The sequence below is a fragment of the Exophiala oligosperma genome, assembly GCF_000835515.1.
Source record: "Exophiala oligosperma strain CBS 72588 unplaced genomic scaffold supercont1.3, whole genome shotgun sequence".
Classification (NCBI taxonomy): domain Eukaryota; kingdom Fungi; phylum Ascomycota; class Eurotiomycetes; order Chaetothyriales; family Herpotrichiellaceae; genus Exophiala; species Exophiala oligosperma.
In genome coordinates, this window is record NW_015622820.1 from 486,220 (window position 1) to 503,669 (window position 17,450).

General features: G+C 52.5%; 6 protein-coding genes across 6 annotated transcripts; 4 read left to right on the forward strand and 2 right to left on the reverse strand.

Annotated features, from left to right (window-relative positions):
- Positions 1 to 2,546: 2,546 nt before the first annotated feature.
- PV06_03016 (uncharacterized protein) lies at positions 2,547 to 3,690 on the forward strand (the record flags this gene model as incomplete). Its single annotated transcript, XM_016403767.1, has 4 exons — positions 2,547 to 2,592; positions 2,653 to 2,728; positions 2,786 to 3,411; positions 3,443 to 3,690. 4 exons carry the CDS (start codon positions 2,547 to 2,549, stop codon positions 3,688 to 3,690), a joined length of 996 nt encoding a protein of 331 aa, XP_016264772.1.
- Positions 3,691 to 3,904: 214 nt separating this feature from the next.
- PV06_03017 (uncharacterized protein) lies at positions 3,905 to 5,227 on the forward strand (the record flags this gene model as incomplete). Its single annotated transcript, XM_016403768.1, has 1 exon — positions 3,905 to 5,227. One exon carries the CDS (start codon positions 3,905 to 3,907, stop codon positions 5,225 to 5,227), a length of 1,323 nt encoding a protein of 440 aa, XP_016264773.1.
- Positions 5,228 to 5,825: 598 nt separating this feature from the next.
- PV06_03018 (uncharacterized protein) lies at positions 5,826 to 7,777 on the forward strand (the record flags this gene model as incomplete). Its single annotated transcript, XM_016403769.1, has 7 exons — positions 5,826 to 6,786; positions 6,933 to 7,066; positions 7,114 to 7,197; positions 7,291 to 7,366; positions 7,415 to 7,491; positions 7,582 to 7,688; positions 7,735 to 7,777. The coding sequence occupies 7 exons, from the start codon at positions 5,826 to 5,828 to the stop codon at positions 7,775 to 7,777; spliced, it is 1,482 nt and encodes a 493-aa protein (XP_016264774.1).
- Positions 7,080 to 10,040, reverse strand: PV06_03019 (uncharacterized protein). The gene has a single exon (XM_016403770.1). The coding sequence runs from the start codon at positions 10,015 to 10,017 to the stop codon at positions 7,933 to 7,935; it is 2,085 nt and encodes a 694-aa protein (XP_016264775.1). The 5' UTR covers positions 10,018 to 10,040; the 3' UTR covers positions 7,080 to 7,932.
- Positions 10,024 to 10,482, reverse strand: PV06_03020 (uncharacterized protein; the record flags this gene model as incomplete). The annotated part of the gene is made up of 1 exon (XM_016403771.1): positions 10,024 to 10,482. A coding segment is annotated over one exon (370 nt), but the record flags the coding sequence as incomplete, so codon positions are not given.
- Positions 10,483 to 11,984: 1,502 nt separating this feature from the next.
- On the forward strand, positions 11,985 to 17,372 carry PV06_03021 (uncharacterized protein). Its single transcript, XM_016403772.1, has 2 exons — positions 11,985 to 12,244; positions 12,299 to 17,372. The coding sequence occupies exons 1-2, from the start codon at positions 12,193 to 12,195 to the stop codon at positions 17,083 to 17,085; spliced, it is 4,839 nt and encodes a 1,612-aa protein (XP_016264777.1). The 5' UTR covers positions 11,985 to 12,192; the 3' UTR covers positions 17,086 to 17,372.
- Positions 17,373 to 17,450: the final 78 nt, after the last annotated feature.

Below are 17,450 nucleotides of genomic sequence, written 5' to 3' on the forward strand. Positions count from 1 at the left end.
AATAGTAAATCGCCGAGAGGCTTGTCCTTTCGCTGTTGGCCCGGGGGAGGAATAGAGTTTCAAGTGGAGAAGGACTGAGATAATGGAGAACGATGAAATTGGTATTCAGTTGGTTGTTGAGGGGGCAAACTGATGGTGAGAAAGAGATATCTATACTTTTACACTGTATAAGGATATGCAGCTGAACGAGGCGCGGGTCCAAAGCAGCTGCAGGAGGCCCAATCAATATTGCTAGCCCCGAGAGCTGGTAGTTGGTGTGATGCTTTGATACAAGCTCATCCACCCCCGCAGGTCGACGACCGGGTCACCAAGTACGAGTGATGCCGATGTCCCATGGCACGTGGCCCGGACGATTGAAGGTTGGATCAAAGGTCTTTCCAGGCGTCTGGACCTCCCATTGCGGTCTCCCACGCGTAAGCAGCGCGTAGGACCGTCATTTCATCCCACCATCTGCCGACGATCTGCATACTGACCGGTAGTGCCTTGCCGGAGCCAGCCAGAGGTCCCTCGATGATCTCAAGCATCCCGATTGGTAGAGTGAGAGCAGGATGACCGGTCTGGTTGAACGGGGCGGTGTTTCCTGTCAAGCCTACCTGCTTCTGAATTTGGAGGATCGGGTTGCCAGTGGCACCGGCGTCCCCCAAGTCCGGGTGCGATCTGGCGACAAAAGGCACCGTTGGCGATATCAGGACATCGTAGGTCTTCTGCCGTCTCATCTGCTCAAGCCTCGAATCCGTGACAAAGGCGGATATCGACGAGAAATCGCCGAGGGCGGCATCATAGCCGTGCCGTGCCTTGATTGACAGATTGGTTGCTTTGCCGTAGAGGCCGGGAAATTTTTGCATGTCCTGTGCATACACGCCATTCAGATAGATGTTCTTGGTCGCGGGGATTGCATTGTCCCATTTCTCCTGCGTCATCGGCCACAGTTTCTGGTTGAGATCGTTCAACTGGAAGCCTCTCCGACCGCCTAGCGCAAGTGTCTTGTTGACATAACCCCCCAGCTTGGAAATGCCGGTCCACACCGAGCTTGCGACTGCGTGGATGGGCACTGACACTTCTTCCACTTCTGCCCCGAGTGCTCGGAACTTGTCCGCTGCGGCCAGAAATGAGGATTTGACTCTGGGATCGAGCGCCGGAGTCTTGAGACCTTCCGCGAGGATGCCGATTCGCATACCAGTCAGGTCTGTCGGGCTCTGTTGGTTGGCGAGAAGCTCGTGGTAGGCCGGGATCTTGTCTGGGGCCGGAGCACCATATGACCGGTCATCGACCCAGTCTGTCCCAGCGATTGCTTTGAGAAGCTTGGCGTTGCTCAGCACGTCGCGGGTCATCGGGCCCATATGATCGTTTGTCGGCTCGTTACTACCGGCACCCGTCCAGGGTACGAGCCCGAAGGTAGGCTTCAGGCCAACGATGCCGCACCAGGCTGCAGGGACTCTGATACTGCCGCCTTGGTCGGCGCCGATGGCATAGTCGACGCCCCCGTTCTCCGGGCCAAGCGAGACCAATACAGCCGAACCGGACGAGGAGCCTCCAGATGCGTAACCTCTGGCATACGGATTGTGCACGACCCCCGTCGAAGCGGTATGTGAAGTTGCAGAGTGACACAGGTTCTCGCACACTGACTTGCCGGCGATGGTCGCACCGTGCTTCAGCATTCGGGTGACAATGGTCGCATCTGTCGTGGGTGTATAACCAGAGAAGAAGTTTGTTCCCAGCAACAACGGGACGCCTCCAACAGCGATGCAGTCCTTAAGCACCACGGTCTTACCGTGCAGTAAGGACTGCGGATTCGGTGTGCCGTCAGTAATCTCGCACCTCCATGCCCATGCACCATGGAGGTTATCAGTCGCCTTGGGGAAATGGACATTCTTCCTTTCGAACCTCTCGTGGTCAACCTCGGGTACGTAGTCATCGGCAGCAAGCAACTTGGCCATAGAATCATGGTACACCGCCAAGAGGTTGATGTACTCATCCTTCTCCTCGTTCTTGATGGTAACTCCAAGGATCTCGCATGCCCGGTCGAGATCTTCAGCAGTCACTGGATTGTCCTTGGACACATCAAGCGAGAAAACCGACATGTTGCAGGATCGGGCGTCCCTTGGTATCGAAGTCTCTCAGCTGCGAATGCCCGATGAAGCTGAATCTATCCCCCTCAACCTTGTTGCCCCAAAACTTGCTGCTAGACGCCTGCCGGGATCAAAAGCGCTATCAAGACATCATTAGCAATCAGGGCGGACATCGGCTCAGTTACGATGGGTTTCAAAGATGCCAAAGCAACGTTTGGAGTTCGACGTTCGGCGTTTTCTATCTCGGGTCTAGCGCCATAGGTATCCACACTATCACCCGCGGTTATCAATAATGAACGATATCAGAAGGGCCATCAGAGGGGCCATCATTTGCTAGCCGTACCGGGATCCAACAGTGACTTCTGTGGAAAGTCGGGGACCTCGAAGATAGAAGTTGCCCGTCGTAGGGAGCCACTGTCACGTCCGCGAACCCAAACACCACTCCAGGGACCAGGAGAACATTGTCGATTTGTCACCATGGTCAACCTTGATCCCAACTATGACATTCCAAGAGATCTCGAGGGTATTTTGAGCCGTCTATAAGGCATGGCATCCCAGGCTGGATTTTATTGACTCTTATAAGGATATGGCGAAGAGTCGTTCGACCCTCAGTGGCCCAATAGCGCAAGGATTGCGGTGTCGTTCGTGTTGAACTACGAGTATGTGTCCAAAATATTTACATGTCTTAGCGATCCGGCTGACCTCAATGGCCTTAGAGAGGGAGCAGAACGTGCTTTCCACAATGGCGACGGTCACTCAGAACCCTACTTGTGGGAGAAGGGAGCATCTGGAGGCTACAAAGAGGGTGCCCCGTACGTCAATGCTGAGTCGGAGTACGAATATGGCAGCCGAGTAGGTGCATGGCGCCTGTTGCGACTATTCAAAGAGTTCAATTATCAGTGGACCACCTATGCTGTGGCACAAGCAATGCAGGTGAACCCAACATTCGCCAGAGCGTGTGTCCGAGACGGGCATGAAATAGCTACACATGGTCTGCGCTGGCTCGACATCTGGGACTATGATTTGCAAAAGGAGAAAGACTATATTATGCAAAGTCTAAAGACCCTGAAGGATGTTACTGGGGAAATGCCAGTCGGAGCGTACTACGGGAGAGGCACGCCGAACACAAAGGCTTTGTTTCCTGAAGCGTTCAAGGAGGCCGGTGGTGAGATGCTCTGGAACTCAGAAGCATACAACGATGATGTCCCTTACTGGGTCGACCTGCCTGCTGAGAAGGAGTTGCCGGACGAGGAGAAGAAGGGCATGCTCATCATCCCATACAACTACGATTGCAATGACGGCAAATTTCACATGAGCCCAGGCAAGTGGGCCGGATCACCTAGTTTAGGATGCCATATACTAATTGTTTCTAGGCTTTGTCGGAAGTGATATGTACGAGAAGTACCTGAAGGCCACTTTTGACATGCTATATCGCGAAGGTGGCAAGATGATGAACATCCCTATGCACAGTCGCATCTTGGGTAAGCCTGGACGGTCAGAGGCTCTACGAAACTTTATGAAGTATATACAAGAGCACGAAGGCGTATGGGTGACTACGAGACGGGATATTGCGAAGCATTTCAGAACCAAGTTTCCATACAGACCTGGCCACCGAGCATAACGATATTTTACATATTTCTGTATAGTGCCTGGACCAGGGCGGGGCCAACTTTGTAATGACAAGCCGAGCTCTGGCTCCAATACATGCCAAGTACCTATATCTAGGTAGTCTTGACTCTTCTCAAACCGATACCGACTTGCAGAAGGTTGTTGAATCTGTTAACAGACAAGGTCGGGACTTTGGTCTTGAATGTTACTGAACCATAAGTATCAAGATGGTTCCACCTGTCGCTCCTGTGCCGCCGGTCGCTGTAGGCAATGATCGAAATAAGGCATCGATGGCATCTTTTGAACCACCCTCGAGCACTGCTCCCATGGATCGCGCGCTCTCGTCTCTCTTCACACCTCTCAAGATTGGTAACGGCCGCATCACACTGTCTCACAGAGTCGTAATGGCACCCATGACCCGCAACCGTGGGGTTCCTCTGTACCTCAGCAGACCCAACCGTGCTTGGGGCCATGATGGGCTCGGCGTCACATACTACTCGCAGCGAACGACACCTGGTGGTCTGATCATCACGGAAGGCATCTACCCGACCGTCGAAGCTTCGGCATCCCCTTGCGTGCCAGGTCTTTTCCTCCCAGAACAGGTGCCTGGCTGGAAGTCCGTCGTGGATGCCGTGCATCAGAGAGGCGGCTACATCTACGCGCAACTATGGCATGCCGGTCGATCGTGTCTGCCACATTTTACCGGCCATGCAGCAATGTGCCCGAGCGCCACGCCGTTCGAGGGAGACCACAAGTCGCGGTACGCACCCCCGGGTGACGACAGCGGGTCTCCGGGAAACGGTCAAGGCATCAAGATGAGTGCCTTTCCACCAAAGGCCATGACGCACGACGACATCAACTGGACGATACAAGCTTATGTTGACTCGGCAAAACGGGCCATCCTCGATTGTGGCTTTGACGGCATTGAGGTCCACGGCGGTAATGGGTACCTGGTCGAGCAGTTTCTCAGCACCAACATCAACAAGCGAACAGATGAATACGGAGCCACAGTAGAAGGGTACTGCCGCTTCCCGCTGAAGCTGATGCAGGTTCTGGCAGAAGCAGTCGGAGGCGATAGAGTGGCTATTCGCTTGTCACCTTTCGGCCTCTTTTTGCAGTCTCACGGAGGACAAAGGATGGAGATATGGTCACATTTGTGCAGGAGCCTCAAAGAGACCATCCCGACCATGTCCTATATCCACTTCATCGAGCCTCGATTCGAGCAAATCATGGACACCACCTCCAAAGAGGCACATTTGAAGGCCATGGGATTGGGACCAAATGTCAGCCTTGTCCCTTTCCGCGAGATCATGAAAGACACGCCGTTCTTCGTGTCTGGCGGCTACAACGACACGAACGTCTGGAATGTAATCGACTCGGGTGCAGCCGATGCGGTCAGCATAGGGCGCTATTTCACCTCCAATCCCGATCTCGTCCATCGACTGAAGCACGGGAGAGAGCTGGCGAGGTATGAGCGAGACCGGTTCTATTGGGTCCCGTTTGACACACGAGCACGAGGGTATACAGACTATCCTGCTTCAACAGAATAGATTGTACAGTTATACCGGTGTCATTACAAACCCCGCTCTGACCCCCCCGGTAGGCACCCTAGACCTAGGTAACTGTATACGGAGTATTCGAATCTTGTACGAGGTATCTCCAACAACCGCGGCGGCCTAAACCACCCACGATGTGATATCCAGGGGCTAAACTTCAATAGGCAATCGCCGAACACATACCTCCTCCACCTTTATCAAAAAGTCAACATTTGACAAAAACTGGGGCATTTGCGGACAAGTCCAACGAACATGTTGGAGATTGTTGCTCGGCTTATGGCCGCTGGGCACCAGATCGTGAATTGAACTGCCGTATATCTCTCTTTGGACGTAAGCCTAACTCTCTGAGACGCGGGAAGCTTTTTGAAGAACGCCGAGGCGTCTTGCTCACAGTTTGAACATTTGGCCGACGACGACAACGGCAGGCAATACTTGTTGTAGTCATCTCTGCTCACCTAGCACCTTCAAAGTTCACACAGTAAATCACCAGTGACCACCGACCAAGGCAGGTTTTTCAACTTTTGTCCATCTTCATTCATCCTTGACACCCACACACAACTCCCAGCCCCTGGCCCCCTTCCAACCAAATACAATGTCCACTCCCGCCCCTTATACCTGGGACCCCCACCACGACTTCCCCCGTGACCTCACGGGCTATGGGGCCGACCCGCCACCGGCCCCCTGGCCCTCCTCGGCCCTCCTCGCCCTCTCCTTCGTGATCAACTACGAAGAAGGCGGCGAGCACTGTGTCCTCAACGGCGACGCGACGTCCGAAGCGTCGCTCTGGGAGTCCGCGGGCCGCTACCCGCCGCGCCAACAGGCCCGCGCCGTCAACGTGGAGAGCGACTACGAGTACGGGTCGAGGGTCGGGGTGTGGCGGATCATGAAGTTGTTCGAGAAGCACGGGATGAAGTGGACGCTGTACGCGGTGGGCAAGGCGGTCGAGGCGAACCCCGAGGTGGCGTTGCGGACGAAGAGGGCCGGCGGCGAGGTGGCGAGCCACTGTTACCGGTGGGTGAACTACGAGGACATGGACGCCGCGAAGGAAAAGGACATGATCCGGGCCGGGCTGGAGAGCCTGAGGGACGTGACGGGGGAGTACCCCGTGGGCTGGTACTACGGGCGGCTGAGCAGTAGGAGCAAGGCGCTGGTGTGGGACGTCTACGACGAGATGGGGATCCCGTTGCACTGGCAGAGCGACAGCTACGGCGACGACATTCCGTACTGGGTGGACGTGCCGGCCGAGGGGAAGATGATCGAGCAAGGGAAGCGGAAGGAGGAGGACGCGAAGGGGATGTTGATGGTGCCGTACACGTACGACGTGAATGATTTCAAGTTCCACACGCCGACGGGGTTCGGGGGCCCAGGGGACTTTTTCACGCACTTGAAGAATGCCTTTGACGTCTTGTACGAAGAGGGCCAGGAGGGAACGCCCAAGATGATGACGGTGGGACTGCATTGTCGCATCATCGGCAAGCCCGGCAGATTCGCCGAGTTGAAGAGGTTCTGTGAGTACGTGGCGACCAAGGACCGCGTCTGGGTCTGCACGAGAGGTGAGATTGCAAAGTGCTGGAGGGAGAACAGGCCGTACAAGGTCGGAAAGATATAGATGGGCCTTCTAGCCTTCTATAACATCGTGGACAAAGGTACCAAAACAACAAAGGCGACATTGCCATGGGCAATTGGTGGCTGAACGTAGGAAGCGCGAATGACGAAATCCATGGACATCGAGGCACAGCACCTGAGGCTAAAGTGTACATATCTATCGATGGGCGAAATCGAGGGCATCCAACCTTATGTTGGAAGTCTAATGGTTTTCTTTTCCCCTTCCATGTATGTAATTCGACAGCAGACAGACGCATTCACCGTCAAGTACTTAGATAACGGTCAAACCCACCTCAGTCTCCTTGAATGCAGAGGCTGCGACTCAGAGTCGGACAGACAAGAGTCTGGGCGAGTTTCCGGTGAGCAGGAGGTCACCACCGAAGTTCCCAAAGCTTGATGATGGCAACCAGATTGTCCTAGCGTTCCAATGGCGAGCCTCGTGGCTTGCGTAGAAAGCTTATGAGGCTCGGGAAGAACAGAAAAACTCATGGAACAGCCTGCTGAGCACGCTACACAAGCTGAGTCGAGGTAAGTTGTATGATTCGCATGTCCTTGCGGGTATTGACGTTATTGCAGCATGCTCGCAATCCATGCTGGTCGAAAACTTCCACGAAGCGGTTTCTAAAGCCGAGATGAGGCGTCAGGAGACAGAGGTACTTCGAGCATTGTTCCGGCTCTTCGCGCTGTACACGATAGACGCAGAGGCGCGTGAATTCCAGAGCTCTGGTGTTGTCTCTTCATAGATGCTGGACGGGTTGCCAGACCAAATCTATGGGTTGATGCAGCAGATCCGACCTCATGCCGTCCGACTGGTGGATTCATTTGCTTCGCCTGACTATCTCCTTGACAGGTAAGAGAATCAATTGACAACAAACAACCAGAACTGACTAACCTAGTGCCTTGGGCCGCCACAATGGAGGAGTGTACGAAGACTTGTAATATCGTGCTCATGTGATCAACCCTCTCAAAGAGCTAGTGGTGAATCCAGACTACCGCAGTAATGAGGTCGTGGTGGACGGAGAGGGCATAGATAGGATACTTGCAAAGCTTCAGGGAGATCAGTCTAGTGTAACTAAGGGGTCGAAATTTCTGGGTTATTCAGGGAATAATCCCAAATCATCGACCCACATCCGCATCCAAGTATTCTCCTGGAAATGATTCGTCAAGACAGGCGAAAAGCCATCGCCGAAGTCGGCTATCGTAGGCAGTGCCATCGGGTCGTTGTCAAATATCGGTTGCTTATCTAGATGATCATCCATAACCATGCCGTTCAGATCTGGTGTTGGGTACACTTGCTGTATTTCAGTCTGCTCTGTGTCGGGAAGAGAAGCCTCCACCGAGGTATTCAGGATAGTGCTGATATTTTGCAGATTCTGTATGGCTGGCGTGCCATAGAGTCCGCCGAGCATTTCGGTGGCAGCGGCCAACGAAGCCTGATCGTGAATCGCCTCTTGGGTCCGGGTTGTTTTTGAGCCTGCATGGTCGTCGGAATTAATGGCCTTCCTGATCGCACGCACGTTCCGTACATTGTTCGCTGCCGCCGGTCGAGCGCTACCGAGCTTATCAAGGAAGCCCTCTATCAAGTCCAAGGCGACGTCAGCTTCAGCCCTCAGTCCTGCTACACGCAACGTGGATAGGTGGGGGATAGCCGCTACCATCCCATAGAAAGAGAAGGGCGATGCCAGGTAGCGTGTATCTTCCCGCAAGTGAATGGCTTGTAGAATTCTGAACATCAGGTTTGAAGCCGAAATGCTCGCTGCATTCTCAGGGGCAATGGCGAAGACTGATCGAGGCCGATAAAAGACCAAGATCGTGGTCAGTAACGGAGCATGCAATTGAGCTATTTCGAAGTCGTAGGGCCGCTGCCAGCCGTCCGGATCTTGCAAGCGCAGAGCGTCAGGAAGGTTTCGGCAAAAGTTAACTAGTCTCTGCAAGATTTGACTGCGTTCCGTAGCTGGCTGCTTGTCCTTGGTCAGAAAATTGCAGAGGTCGTAAAGGAGACACGTAATCTCCTGGTACGCCACAAAAATGTAGGCGCGAACATCAGTAGGATCGTCGAAATCATTGACCGATGGTTGTTCCATGGTGCTATCTGCCAGGTTGAGCATACGGGGACGTCCGTGGGCCGTAGCCATCAAACTATCCCTAATGAACAAAGTCCACCAGATTCGTCGTCGGAGGCCAAAATCTTCCTTATTTGTATCAGGCTGCCGCTGGAGACCGATCTGCTGTGCAATGCCGAGGGCACAGCTTTCCCAATAACGAGCCGTATCAGTGGAGATGTCTCGTGGCGCGGCTGGAGTGTAGAACTGCATTAGGCACATTGATGCTATGATGTTCAGTGGGTTTCTCTCGTAACCAGTGTTGATTAACGCCTTCACGCGCTGGTAGTAAGCGTCTTGTGTCGCCTTATTGACGGTCTCTGGGCGCATAAGCGATCCCACTAGCAGGACAGCCTGCAATAGGAGGAGCGAACCCTCGCCATCAGATGATGATGATCCTAGTGATTTGACATCGACTATTGGCATCCACGGCCATGCTTTGTCATCAAATGCTTCCAACAGGCTTTGGCGAAGAGGGAGCTCTGGGAGGTCGAAAGCATGGTACAAATGCAGGACTTGTAACTCTGTGGCTGATAGTTTGTGCTGGCGGACTGGCTGATCTTCGTTGGAGTGATCAATATTGGGGAAGTCATCGCCTAAGATGGCAGATCGGGACATATAGCTAGCATTATGAAACTCATCGTGGGAGGACCGCTGGGCATTCGCGGTTGTTCCTGGGCTGCTGGCCAGCGAATTCTGGCGACCGATGAACAGCAAAGGGGCAGAGACGTCCTTATTGTCATCCAGATGCTGGGAAGGGCCTCGTGGAATCGGTACGGGTTGATTGCTTCGACCACTTGTGGTATTGCCGTTGCGCTGCTTCTGCTTCTGAGTTTGCTCCTGTCGTTGTGGCTCAGGTTGCTGGGCAGGCGATGGCCTGTTTGGTCCAGGGTGGTCTGCTGCTTTGCGTTTTCGATTCCTTGAGCGGCACTCCACACCGTGTGTCAGACAGTTGCGGCAAGGTTCGATGCCAGTCTGGTCACATTTGACCTTCCGGGAGTAGCATGCCTCGCAAGCTTTTGGCTGTGACTGCTGCGACCGTGAAGCTGGGTCATAAGTGTGAAAAGTTGTGGCCATTTCGGTCGAACATACAAGAATTAGGCTCATCCCCAAGGATCGACCGAAGTGACTGCATGGAAGGAAGAGCGCCAAGTGCCTAACCTGATCATGTATTATAGCACTGGTCGGAAGGGATTGGTTCTCGGACGAGACTCTGCTGTCCGTAGATAGGACTCGAATCTAACCTGACTCCGAATGTCTTGCCTTGTTGGGTGACTGAGAGAATTGATTGGCGCAGCCACTGCGTCGTGGTCGGAATTGACTTCAAGGCAACGGATTGGCGATATATCATCTGAGCAAGCACAAGGTTGATCGTCCCAACGATGTCGACGCTCACGGGTGATTTGCTCAAGGGTCAGATGTGGCGGCAGCATCGACCGAGGTCTGTGATAAGGCATGCTTGGAGCTGTGGGGGGGCGGGATCTTTTCCTGGCAGTACGGAGTAACCCTACAGTACTGTACATGTACGCTACCTTGTAGGTTGGCAAACACGCGTACGGGTACATGTACTGTATGTGTAGTGTCTAGACCTTTCCCCGGTTGAGGATCCCTGTTTCGGCCCTTCGAGGCTGCGCAGCGAAAGCTCATAGAGATGGCCATTGCCGCTCCGCCATGTGCAGCTTGATCCTCACCCTTGACGAAGTAGACTGGCCTGTGAACGTCTCTGTGAAGGGACCAAGCCAGGATTATATGGCACAATGATCCGCCATCCCTGACCTCATCTTCCTCCCCATCTCATCTACGCAAACAATGGCAATGTATCCCAGTCGAGTTGCATATGACCATCGTCAATTGTTCCGCAGACGAGATCACCAGTAGCATCCTATCTTGCCCACCCCAGTCCGCGACCTCGGGACCACTTCATGTTCACCGGTCACGGACACAATCATTCGCCAAACATGTTTACCCTTGGTCGTATCACATTGAGCTGCACTCGGAACTGGGCATTAAGGCATGTACTCATTGCGTTGCGATGCTCTCATCTCATCCCGTGTCAACCCTGCATATAAAAATTCAACACGGGATTCTAGATTCGCAATGCTTCGAATGATTTCAAGGTGAGTGGCCTGTCTCGTGGGAATAATTTTTTGGTGAAGGCATTCGCTCCATCTTCTCTTGTCCTTGGCACATAACAATTCCAACCCCAAGTCACTCGCTAGGCTTCTTCTCTGGTCCTTCTATTCCTTCTTCTTTTTCTCAGTCGTTAGCAGCCATTGTTCCTTCTGCACAGCTGCTTCAGCTTCAAAATGACTTAAACAAGCTCACAAACAATGGCATCAGTATCTAGTAAGTGTAGCGACAGCCTAAACAACAACGCGCTCGCCATTTTCACCTATAGAGGCGCGTAGTATCTCCTTCTGGGCGATGGACCTAAAGACCTCATGTATCACCTTGTATCTTGACCAACGGATATCACTATTTTCAAGTCTTTACAGAGTATGTTACTGTTCACCAGTGTCATGGGTTGACCCATACAGCAGCAGGGTGAGGCCATTCTTTCAGCAGGCCGGCCTTCGACTTAGTAGGTATCGTGGATAGAGGTAGGTATCCGATATTAGCAGGCTTCTTCGTAACGGTCCCTCTTAAAGGTCGCGGGAATTTAAGGATTGAAAGATATCGTCAAGTCTGAGAAAGAATAGGATTATAGAAGCATGATTATACAGTATTCTTCGAGTGCTTAGGTAGAAGCATCAATCGAAAACCTACCTTTAAAAGACTCTGGAAAGTAAAATAGAACTGTGCAGGATTTCGCCCCTCCAACCGGTCAAGGGGGTCGCGCGAATCGTGGCGCGAGCAAGGGCGGCATCAGCTTATTTCCCGATCGAGGGTGTGGCGCGAGCAGTTCAACCAACTCTAGCCTTGGCTGGAGAGAGAGAGAGTGATGTGTGTGAAGAGGTCCAGAGAAGCTCAGACGCAGGGAGAGGCAACACTGACTGAACTACGGAATTCGACAACTCTCCAAAGTGCAGCTTCTTCTGCCACCCGTCGATTTTGCCTACAGCCTTTCTTAATCTTGACCTCACCACTTCATCTGACGCGCACATTCCTTCAAACTTTGCAGGTTTGCTCGACTCGATCCTTCGAACAAATCGACGTGCGAAACGACTACTTTAACGCCCTACCCGTGGAGTATGCTGGTCGCGCTTTTGTTATTATTGTAAGGGATCAATTTTGCGATGGCAGCAGGCGCAAATGCCGGACTCTCCTCCGACCGGCGACTTGCATCCCAGCAGCCAAAATCAAGGCACGTTTCATCAACCACACACAACACGGCCACCTCTGACTGATGACCATGCAGGAGTTTTCACGGATAATGAAGTCGTACCTCCTCCCCGCCACGACGATGCCTCGATCGAACGCGGTGACTCTGATGAGCCGCAGTCTAAAAGACGGAAGATCGCAGAACACAAAGCCTCTCCGAGACCAGTGTCGCCTCCCTGGAAACGGATCGCGGCGGAAGGCCCAACTTCCTTCCTCGAAGATGGCCGAAGGAGATCTGGAAGGACAAATATCGTGCCCCTCGATTTGCAGCCGCAGTCGAACAAGAGGCACACCCGCGCCGCGTTTGACAAGGTGAAGACAGAACAACAACAAAAACACGCCAAGCCCGTCTACAATGTGTCGACACGAAAGCCAAAGGCTGAGATGCCAGAACCATCGCCCACGCCTAAACGAGTTCCCGGCAGGCCTCCTAGAAATCGCGAATCTGGCAAGACGCCCTCAGTCAAACATGAAGAGGCGCCGAAACCCGCCCAGGCCCTGCATGCGCACCAAGATCAATATGTACGGGAAAGAAGACGTTCGCGAGAAGTCGAAGGAATGAAAGCCAAAATCGAAGAGCTTAAGAAACTCCGAGATAGCCTGAAGTCCTCCGGTGCCTCTGTGTCCAAGTCGCCCAGCCGTCGTGGCCGGCGAAAATCTACCGTCGTCAACGGGGTCGATGTTAAGTCGCCACCCCACATGAATGGTGCTTTGGAAACGGATGACGATGGAGACGAATCGGAAACATCTAGCATACACACGACACGGGATGCAGATGTGCCTTTGACCTTGCACAAAGTGACATTTCGTGTCCAGCTCCCTGAGCCCACTGTTGCTACGCCTTCTAATATCCCGCCGCCGAAGAGATTCACATCATTTTCGGAATTCCTGGACCATGACGAGTCCGAGCCACGCGCCGGTGAGGACATACTCACCCCGCAACAAATTAGAAAAGAGGCTGCAGCAAGAAACAGAGTATGTGGAGCGGTAAAGAGTGGCAAGGTCTTTGACAAATTGCTAAATGATACGCTACCTGCAAAACACGACGAACCAAAACGACAATACGCGCATCTCGACTATTTGCTTGCCCACATCGGCCATTTCAGACATCTGCTGAGGAAGGAAGCACAAGATCATAGGCGGATAGCACAGACCTTGGCTCACGAGGCGAAAAAGTATGTGGAAGAGAAGCGAAAACGAAACAAAGTCAAGAGTCCCGAGGAGATAGAGCAAGAAAGGCGGCTGGCGGCTATTGCTTCGTATCGGGCCGTGGTGAAAGATATGGACAAGTTGTGGACAGCCGTGAGGACTGAGGTAGACCTCATGCGACAGAAACAATACGAAGAAGAACAGCAAGCGAAGATGAAAGGCCATCTCGCCCGGGTGCTGGATCGAACTGATCAAATGCTAAGCCGTGCCACCGATCAAGAGGAGTCTCTCATGAGTGAGACAGACCTGTCAACGGACGAGGGAGCAACGAGCGAGACTGAAGACAGTGAACAAATGTCTGAAAGCGATACAGAACCAGAGTCGGAATCTGCAGCCGGTGATGATGATGCAGAAATGTCAATCGAGGAATTGAAGCGAAAGTACGGAAATCTTCCCGAGTTATCAGCTGATGAAGAGATGTCTGTTCAAGCTGATGCAGAGACCGATCCACATCAGTCTGAGGAAGAAGATTCAGATCCTGAGACCGAAATGGACAGCGAGTTTGACACTGATGACTCAAATGATGGTGATGATGACGACGACGACAATGCCGAAGATAGTGAAGAAGAGACTCGAGGCGGCCTTCTATCGTTGTTCTCGAAGAAAGAAATCGCCAGTATGGCACCATCCTCAGAAGATGCTGCATCTGAGGATAACGATGGCGAAGCTGCCAGTCCACCCATGGTCGAAGTCCTCGAAGATCACGAGATGCAAAACGTGGAAAATCAGCCAATTCCGACAGATTCGGAAAAAGCTGAGCATGACGAGGCCGTACCCGCACGCATGCCTGAAAGTGACCACCATGAGGAGGTACATCGAGACGCTTCAGCTGACGTCCACATGTCCCAGCTAGACGACAATGATTCCGTCAGTCAGGAGGCAAGTGCTCACACTTCGCCACATACGACTGCAACCAAACTGTCCGAACTGGACTCTGTTTCATCGATTGAAGCCGCTGCCGAAGCCACAGCCGAAGCCACAAAACCTGCAGTCCCATCTCCGGAGAGCAAGTCCATCATCAAAACCCCAGTTCCTAGCTTGTTGCGCGGCACTCTACGAGAGTATCAGCATGAAGGACTCGACTGGCTCGCAGACCTGTATGCACACGGAAGAAGTGGCATTTTGGCTGATGAGATGGGTCTCGGTAAGACGATTCAAAGTATTTCATTGCTCGCACACCTTGCCGAGGTTCATGAGGTCTGGGGTCCGCACCTTATTGTGGTACCGACCAGCGTGATGCTCAACTGGGAAATGGAGTTCAAGAAGTTTCTGCCTGGCTTCAAGATTTTGACATACTATGGTAGCCCAGAGGAGAGAAAACAGAAGAGAAAAGGTTGGATGACCGACGACAGTTTCAACGTTTGTGTGACGTCGTATCAACTTGTTTTGCAAGATGCCAATTCGTTCAAAAGGAGAAGATGGCATTACATGATACTTGATGAAGCTCACAATATCAAGAACTTCCGGTCAGAAAGATGGCAAACCATGATGACTTTCAATACAAGAGCTCGACTTCTCCTAACAGGAACACCGCTGCAGAACAACTTGACCGAATTATGGTCTCTCCTGTTCTTCCTCCATTATGGTCAGGAAAACCAGGGCGAGGACGATGCTTTTGCCGGCCTAAAAGAATGGTCTGAATGGTTCAAGAAGCCAGTAGAATCGATCTTGGAACATGGAAGGCAGTTTTTGGATGAAGAAGACCGAGAACAGGTCGCGAAGCTGCACAAAGTCATTCGGCCTTTTCTTCTTCGAAGGCTGAAAGCAGATGTTGAAAAGCAGATGCCGGCAAAGTACGAACACGTGGAGATTTGTCGGTTGTCCAAACGCCAGCGACAATTGTACGATGGCTTCATGTCAAGAGCGCAGACTAAGGAAACTCTTGCTTCCGGAAACTATCTCTCCATCATCAATGCTCTGATGCAGCTTCGAAAAGTGTGCAACCATCCAGACCTCTTTGAAACACGGCCCATCACAACCTCTTTTGCCATGCCCAAATCTACGACTGCCACTTTCGAGATCAAAGACCTCCTTATCCGGCGCAAGATGATGCGTAATGCTGCAAACGACCTAGACCTCGATTTCTTGAGGTTGGCCCCGCTGTCGGACGAGAGTATGTCTATGATAGAGTTCATGCAGACGGCCGGACGTCATGCATCTCACCTTCTCAAAGGTTTACGAGAATCACAATATCGGCGGATCTCTCAAGATACTAATTGGCATGGTGAAACTTGTTTGGGAGTTTTGGGCTCACTGGAAAACGTTGGAAGAAAGTCTAGGATTCAAGAGCTCGACCGAGCAATTTACTACGAGGCGTACCGCCACCATCAACACCCGATCTATGGAAGAGGACTGATTAACAAGTTGACCGTCAATACTACCGGCGCCTTCCTTTCCAGACTTTCTCCTTTTAGAGTCCGAAGCAAATGGTGGGAGAACGAGATGCCGGTGGCAGCTCTTGATCTTGTACAGTCTGTCGAGTCGAGATCCGCTCTCATGGAGCCTCTCATTGAGCAGTTCGCCTGCGTTACCCCTGCCGTGGTTGCTACAGACTTGGGCATGACCGCTGTAACCGAAGCAGGAGCTGCAACTATAAGAGCAGATCCCCAAACGTGGAAACGGGATCCCTTTCACCAAGCAAGGATGAAACTATCCATAGCATTTCCCGACAAGAGACTCTTGCAGTACGACTGTGGCAAGCTACAGAGATTGGACAAGTTATTGCGGCAATTGCAGTCAGGAGGTCATCGGGCGCTCATCTTCACCCAAATGACCAAGGTATTGGACATTCTCGAACAGTTTCTCAACATTCATGGCCATCGGTACCTCAGACTAGACGGCGCTACCAAGGTTGAGCAAAGACAAATTCTAACCGACCGATTCAATAACGATCCTCGCATCCTGGCTTTCATCCTTTCGTCTCGATCCGGTGGATTGGGTATCAACTTGACAGGAGCGGATACTGTCATCTTCTACGATCTGGATTGGAATCCTGCCATGGACAGGCAATGCACAGACCGAGCACATCGGATAGGACAGACTCGTGACGTCCACATCTATCGATTCGTCTCCGAGCACACGATCGAGGCCAACATTCTTCGCAAAGCCAACCAAAAGCAACTGCTGGACGATGTTGTCATTCAAGAGGGCGACTTTACGACAGATTACATGAACAAGTTGACCTACCGGGACATGCTTGACGATGATGGCGCACCAGACGAGAACGACGCCGCCGGACTCGCCATGGACAGGGTTCTTGGGAACGACAAGACCAACGTTGCCGTGTTGGAACAGGCGGAAGACCAAGAGGATCGTGCCGCGGCCAAGGTGGCCGCCAGGGAAGTGCAACACGCCGACGACGGTGACTTCGAGGACAAGACCGCCTCCGCGACCCCGCGCACCAACGAAGCCCACACGCCCGGGCCGTTTGCCGCCACGGAGGCGGCGTTGGCGGAGACTCGAGACGATCAGGATCAAGTCGACGGCCACGACATCGACGGGTACATGGTCAAGCTGCAGTCGTGGATGATGAAGGACGTGCCGCTCGGTCCCGGCAAAGACAAGCGGAAAAGGGGGAAACGACGTGACGAGCACCGAGTGAGAAGAGTTAGGTAGTTAGAGACAGGGTGATGACGGTGGCGACTTGTTTTTTTTCGACTTGTTTTTTTTCTTTCTTTCTCGATTGCTTGTGAAGCCCTCTCTAGGTACGGAGGAGTAGCAAGTCGGACGGACAGAGGGCCGTGGGGGGTTCCGGTGGGGTCGGTCGTCACCGGCGCTCACCCAAGTGTAAAAATAGCTTGATACAAAAAGACCATTTGATTACATCCTGGCTATCACATTGTGGAAGGTTGTGACGAGAATTAAAGTGTAAAAAGAGAAGATGTATAAAAACAGAATTCGACGACAAGATACAAATACACACACACACACAGAGAGAGAGAGAGAGAGATTCTGTATCACCACAGTATTCGGCATTCGTA